Source organism: Corylus avellana, chromosome ca6, assembly GCF_901000735.1.
Source record: "Corylus avellana chromosome ca6, CavTom2PMs-1.0".
NCBI classification, from domain to species: Eukaryota; Viridiplantae; Streptophyta; class Magnoliopsida; order Fagales; family Betulaceae; genus Corylus; species Corylus avellana.
The window spans coordinates 12,468,696-12,476,151 of record NC_081546.1 but is presented as its reverse complement, the minus strand read 5'-3'; the positions used below and the strand labels follow the sequence as shown (position 1 = coordinate 12,476,151).

Genomic DNA, 7,456 nt, shown 5'->3' with positions numbered 1-7,456 from the left:
GCTTATAAGGGGACGGTACCTAATAGCTTACATACATGTATATAGTTAAACTTATGCTTAAGTTGGATGAGACACTTAAGATTGTAATATACCACAACGCTTTCTAACCGACACTCAAGGCGATTCGCTCTATCTCATAGCTAGGCTTCCCCCTCCATAACTCAAACCCTTGACGTAGTATTTGACTCTGATACCAAATGATCTAAATTTTAAATAAAACTCACCTTTAAAATCACCACGTGAAATACTTCAGTTTCGTACACAGCAAGCAATTCAAAGTCCACTCCTTGAAAAATTGATTCAAATTTCTGCGGTGAGTATTTGTTCTTGTACATTCATAATTACAATTAGGGTACTTTAATTTCATCAACCCCACCCTTTTTTATTTTCCATGTCCACGGTAGCCGTTATAAATTAAAGCTGACTTTTTCAATTCCCAAAAACCATTGAAAGATATTCATACATGCAATAAAAGGTTTTCTACTTTTTAAATTTTTGTTATTCTTTTCCAAATGCCTGTGTCTTATTATTTACGTAATTATTCCCCTGGGAGCATATCACATGGACAACAAGAGCTTAAAGGGCTTGAAAGAACAGGAAAGCAACAAATTAAAGCCAAACAAGAATGACCACTTATGCTGTTTGCACAAGAGAAATGTTGTTTATATTAATATTTTGCTTTCCTCCCTACTTTTCTCCTTCTTTTTCTTTTCTTAGGGAAATACATAAAGAAACTACATACACACTTAAGAAGCAGTTATAATATGATATAAAGGTTTTGCGTGTTTATAAACTCTCCATTCAAGTAACTCCAGAGAGAGAGAGAGAGAGAGAGAGAGATGACGAGAGAGATGGACTGGAAGCCAAGTTATCTGGATCTGATATTGGTACCATTAGGGTTTCTCATAAGCATTTCTTATCATGTCTGGCTGTGGCATAAGGTTCAGACAGACCCCTTAAGTACCACCATCGGAAGAAATGCACACGGCAGACGCTTCTGGGTCGACGCCATGATGAAGGTATCTCTATCTATCTTCCTTCTTTCCATGTCTTTTCTTTTTCCTTTTAACGCTTCATCAGTTCTCTCCGCTTCCGCTCTCTTTTATATTATCGTATCTTTCTACCTCTCTCTCTATATATATATATGAAAAGTTTACAGAAAATGCATCAACTTTGATCAGCTTCAAACTATTAATATCACCATCATCCACAACTTACCATGCTCTCAGTGCTACTCAAATTCCTGTTGGTTCAGGCAAAAATCGATCTGATGATATGATCATCTACACCTTTGAGTCAGAAAAAAGATCTGGATATGAACGAAGGTGCATGTATAGATGGTGGCTTCGCGCGCACCTGAATGACAGCACAGAATTTTTAATATTAGTGGAATATTCGCATCGTACGCTATTCTGTGAGTAGAGGCTGCCAAAAAAGATTCGCTGGCCGGTATGGGAGAAGCATCTATTCATTTGTGACCCAACCCAAGTCTTTTCACTTTAATCTAATTCGCAAACCTACCCACATCGCCAAGATTTATCACAATATATGGAATTAGGCAGAGCAGAATTAGATTTCAGCCAATTCTCACTCACAAATTAAATCCATATCCTAATTCATACAGAATTTCCGCAACATAGTTTCATGAAGTTCATGGACAGATAGCAAAGAAAAAAGGGCTTGAAAGATTATTTTTTTTAAAACAAATTTAAAGGATAAATTCTTTTGTTTTTTAACAATTTTTTATTTTGTGGAGGAGGGCTGAAGGGGGCCATATCCGTCCCTGATGCTGTGCCAATGAGTAAAGCAATTATTATGGTATAAAACCTTTTTGTTCTTTCTTTAAAAAGAAAAATTTTATGTTCATGATATAAGCCAATCTCTCTCTCTCTCTCTCTCTCTCTCTCTCTATCATGTTCTTCTTCTTCTTCTTTCTTTCTTTTTTTTTGGCTATCTGCTATCTTTTTCTCTTTTTCTTTCTCTTTCATCATCAAACAGTCTAGTTATTGTCTTTAAAAAGTAGCTTAGCTCAATCGATCAAGGACCACGTCTAGCTCAAATCCATCTTATCTTGTGCGGACATGTAAAAAACACAGTATGGCTATCTCACATTCCTGAATTATTTAAGTAGCTAAAGAGAACATATATACCAATTGCCATTCCGATCCCCTCCACATATCATGAAAAAATTACTGTGCTTCTACATGTTTTTACTAGCCAAATAAATTACATTTAGTGCAGGAAAAATAAAGGTGAAATATTGTTGTGGGGGTAACATGCATGGTGAATCATCATTTCATTAAAAGTGGCTCAATAATACCACTTATCTATGTGATATGTGATGTTGATAGTAAATATTTCCTTATTTGCACTACTAAAATTAATCATGTTTTGTCACAACTAGGAAAAAAAAATCTTTTTTTTTTTTTTTTTTGTTTTATCCATTAATTATCTAATTATAGGAATTTTAAGTTTTGGCAGGACATTGAGAGAAAGAATATCCTGGCAGTCCAAACCCTCCGGAACCTGATCATGGGATCAACCCTAATGGCGACAACCTCGATCCTTGTCAGCGCAGGCCTAGGAGCAGTCATAAGCAGCACATACAGCGTGAAGAAGCCCCTAAACGACGCCGTTTATGGGGCTCACGGGGAATTTATGGTGGCCTTAAAATACGTGTCACTCCTTACACTTCTCCTCTTCTCTTTCTTCTGCCACACTCTTTCCATTAGGTTTTTGAACCAGGTTTGTCTCCTCATCTCCATCCCACAGGACCCCCCCGTGGGGATAGTCACAGCGGAATATTTGACAGAGCTTTTAGAGAAGGGCTGCCTTTTGAACACTGTGGGCAACCGGCTCTTCTACTTAGCCATCCCTCTTCTGCTTTGGATATTTGGGCCGGTGCTGGTTTTCCTCTGCTTTGCTGCAATGGTGCCGGTGCTTTACAACCTCGACTTTATGTGTCAGAAAATTGGCAAGGGAAGGGGGGAGGAGAATGGAAATAGGAATTTTGTTTGAGGGTATACAGACAAATTGTAATATAAATTAATTAAGTTGTAAACTATTAATATTACATCAATTATGAATTATGTGTGTATGCCTTTTGGGCAATATAAAGAAATCTGATTTGTCTAAGTTGCTTTTAGATATATAAATTAATATATACTAATTTAATAGACCAACTTTTGGTGCATCACACACTAGGAAGTTCAATGGGTGGTTCAGGTTGCTTTTGTCATCTGCACATTAAGGCCACATACATAATTTACTCATTAATTAATTAATTAATCAACTTTTTGCCCATGACGATATAAGAAATTCAATTGTGGTGATGTGAAAAAAAAAAAAAAAACAAAACAAAATATTCCCTTTATCCAAAATCTATTATCTCGATGTATAGTAATTGGTTCTTAGTTTTATTATAAATCTATATAGTTAATCTATGTAATTAACAAATATGATTCGCTACCTTCCCTTCAAATTAATCCTTCTAATGAATTGAGCCAATAGCCTTCCTATTGCATTTATTTTTTTTGGATGGACTAGCATAGCCATTCTATTTTGTTTTAAGCTATGAATTCTTGGCCAACCCGTATCACTTTCAACTTTCCTGCCGTCCACTCATGCACGCCATGAAAGTTCAATTTTTCGGTTGTTTATGATAAGCGGCTGATAATTTACGCCTATAATGAATTGTTTTGTAGCGTGCCCCCATTTTGTGGATGCTAATATATGAATGAAGTTTGCATATTGAATCCATGATCACCCTTTGTTATGAGTTAGGCAGGGGCGGAACTATGTACAACAGTGGGGGGACGAATGTCCCCCCAAAGTTTTTGAAATTTTCATTAAAGTGGATATATTTTATATATTTGCTCCTTAACTAAATTTAGAAATTTGTCCCTCCAAATTTAGAAATTTATCCCCCCAAATTAATTTTTTACTCCCTTGTGTTTATCAGCAGCAAGACTTTGTTTTTAGCTTTCATTGTTGTTAATTAACTTAAATATTTGATGGGTTTGGATTCATTAATTTATTTGGCATTCTTTCACTTATTAGTGGTACTAAGTAACTATAATAAAATTTTAACAAAAATGACCTGTGATTTACTATGAAATTATATCTTACCATATGAATCTATGTATTCGGTAAGTGCTACTATGGTCACGCCTAAGTAGGATAGGCACAATTAGTCTCTCCGGCCTACCCTTTTAATTAAAAAAAAATAAAAAAAAAAAATCATCCCTCCACACTCAAAATCCTGGTTCCGCCCCTGGAGTTAGGGTAGAGAGACAACATTGTACTCTTGTTCAATAGCCATACATGCACACAAGCACAAGAGGTACATGTTTTATCAAACTATTAATTTACACATGCCGTGAAAAGGGGGATAACATTTTAGTTTAATTATTCTAACACTTTCTCTCAGTTTTTTCGGTTTCTTTTTAACTTTCTTAAACTTTTTTTCCTTCCTCGTAGAACCCTAGCTACATCAAAATAAAGATTAGTATTAATAATGCCGACTCAACAAACCAAGCTTTACAATCGTATTTTATTTAACATATTAATTAACTGGTCCCTACCAAACATAAAGTCTCCACTTGATAATATTATTTAAGCCCCCCACCAAAACAATGGAAACGAAATAAACTTACCGTTGAGCCACCAGTGGTCCAACGTTGATCGATCGGAAACCAATGGGAAAACTGGGAGCATATTTTAAATAAATAAGGATAAAGTTCACTTAACCCTTTCAAACTACCACTCCAATGACAATCTACTTCCCAAACTAGGCTTGAGAGAAGGATTAATGGTAATTTACCAAATATAATTAGATAGGATATCACCACTGGCATGATTTTTGAAATTGCGTAAATGTCTTTCAGGATTCTTTAGGATTCACCAATATTGTCTTTTGTGATTCCTCTAGATTCATTGCTAGTGGAAAAATTGACAGCTTTGTAGAAATATATATATATATCATCACACGAAGAGAGGGTGGAAAGAATATACCACCGGAGATAAGAACAGAAGTACTACACTACTTCATTTTGAGGAAACATATTACTCAAAATTATTAACTATATATGTGGTTTATAATCTCTAATTTGATACATATTGTTCAAGCACATTTGCAGACCGTTGGGCTAGCGACAGAATTCTTCTTACAAAATAAGGGAGAAGTCATCAAAAGCTCCCAGTCCAGGAGGACTGGGAGCCTTCCAACGTTCAAGTTAGTAAAAATTCTATGAGATGGAGTAATGCTAGATAAAATATTAGTAGTGTGTATCTATGGTAAGGAGGCTTTCTTTCGTTTCAATCGGCTGAGAATCACGCCCCATAAAGCGGAGGTCACTAATTCGAATCATGCTCTATGTTTTTCTCTCCTTGTAAGGACATGTTAAAAAAAAAAAAAAAAAAAAAGTGCTTCTTTCCTTATATAATTAAGCCTCTGTTACTGCCTCCCCCGGGCTAGATGTTTAGCATTTTCTTATAATATCTTAGAAAAGTATAGAGGATAAAATTCCATTAAAAAAATGCCACGTCTCACTAAACACGAACCACTAATCAGTCTAATCTCACAGCTCACCCCTTCCCTCTACTTTTTACGACCTATATATCAAATTAAAATTTATCAAAGGAAATAGCATAGCATTCTATATCCCTAACCATGAAGTACAGCTGTGGCCCTTTGGGGCGGTGGGGAAACAAGGAATTTGATTCACATCAAGCAAAATTACAAGATAAAAGGACAAAGTACGCAAAATTCCCTTAAATTATCATCTAATAATTAATTAATAATGTCCTCCTAAATTTTTAATTGAGAAAAAACGTCAATGTGCTCCAAGGCCATAAAAAAAAAACAAAAATATCCATATAAATTCAAAAAAAAAAAAAAAGACAAAATTAAAAATTAAAAAAACAATTATTATTATTATTTTTTTTTCAAAAAAACAATTTTTTAAAACTTTTTTCATTTGGACAATTTTGATAGTTTGGAGAGACATTTTCACAATTAAAAATTTAAGAAAAAAGTTATCAATTAAGTGGTAATTTGAAGAAGTTACGTGAAATTTTCCTAACATAAAGTTAAGTAAATAAAGTGTTAATTAGGTTGCATTGGAGGCACTAGCCTAAGCCATGGCCCTAAGTTGCCATGAAGTTCTCACTACTCATACCTATAAGTGTACCTAGATGTGGGACTATAAGTCGCCACGACGTTGCATGTATTCCATTAGCACACTTATATCATCAATCGGAGGTGTTTTATTATTATTATTATTCTTATTATTTATTTGTCAATTAGAGGTCGCTTTTATATTTAGTAAATTAATATATGAATGTGATACAATTCGATAAAGTGACAGTAAAAATTAACATTTAAATTAATATTTATAAAAATATTTTAAATAAATAAAAATTATTTTTCACTATAACTTCATCTTAGTTGTATAACAAACATACATAACTGCATTTATAGCACAACAATACAATGAAAATCAAAACCCTAGCCCCCCTTCCAGTGCGACCCAAAAGGGAGGAAGGATGGTTTCTTCCATCTTTCCTCCCTTCCCCTTTTTCCTTGTTTTTGTTTTAGATTTTGTTTAGACTCTAGTAGCAGCACCCAGCCTCCTCCACTGCTTTGGCCGCCTACTCCACCTCGCCATTCGTTGTCTTCCCCGCTCTTTTGGTTTTGTTGGTTTCTGCAAGGGTTCTTAGATCGGCCTTTTCCGAAGCAGATTTACATTTTTACCGTCGGTCCAAGTCCTATACATGTCATTACACATTCTTCCCTAGCGACAACGAGTCCTGTAGACAACAGACGTTTTCCCTCTGGTCGGCACGTGACGGTTGTGGTTCGAACGCGTTGGAGCGTGGATCGGGTGAATCTCAAGCGCTTTTGTGTGAGCCTGCAATTGTTGTTTGTGGTTTTTTGTTTTTGTTTGTTTATATTGTTCTAGCTTACGAGTTGAGGACGGATAATTTTCTGTGTAAGGGCTTATCTCTCATTGTCGGTTAAATAAAAACTTTTGTTATAAGGATATAATCAACCTATGTCTTAGATCTAGTCTGTCAGGACCATATCTATGCCATAAATGAAGTTTGTACATGGGTGAGATTAGAGGCCATGAATACGATTTAATTGTTAAATTTTTCGATGTATCTTCGATTTTGTAACCACATAGCTTTTGCCTATATTCTTAAGAGCTTGATGCTATGTGATATAAGAACTTTATGCTCTTAATCTTTTATGAAATGAGAAGAGATCTACCTATTAAAAAAAAGAGCATTTATAGCCCAATTAATGGCCTATTTCCACTGTACTAATACCAGCCGAAGACTTCTGACTTAACCAAGCACTCCGACAACCTGTCTTTATGGCATAAGTAATATCTTGTCACCCAAATGATTGTGTGGAAGATGGTTTGTTGACAAATATCCAAAAACTTATACA

At 35.1% G+C, this 7,456-nt stretch overlaps 1 protein-coding gene across 1 annotated transcript; it reads left to right on the top strand.

Moving 5' to 3' along the window:
• Positions 1 to 738: 738 nt before the first annotated feature.
• LOC132185201 (uncharacterized) lies at positions 739 to 3,018 on the top strand. The gene is made up of 2 exons (XM_059599006.1): positions 739 to 1,019; positions 2,482 to 3,018. The coding sequence occupies exons 1-2, from the start codon at positions 840 to 842 to the stop codon at positions 3,016 to 3,018; spliced, it is 717 nt and encodes a 238-aa protein (XP_059454989.1). The 5' UTR covers positions 739 to 839.
• Positions 3,019 to 7,456: the final 4,438 nt, after the last annotated feature.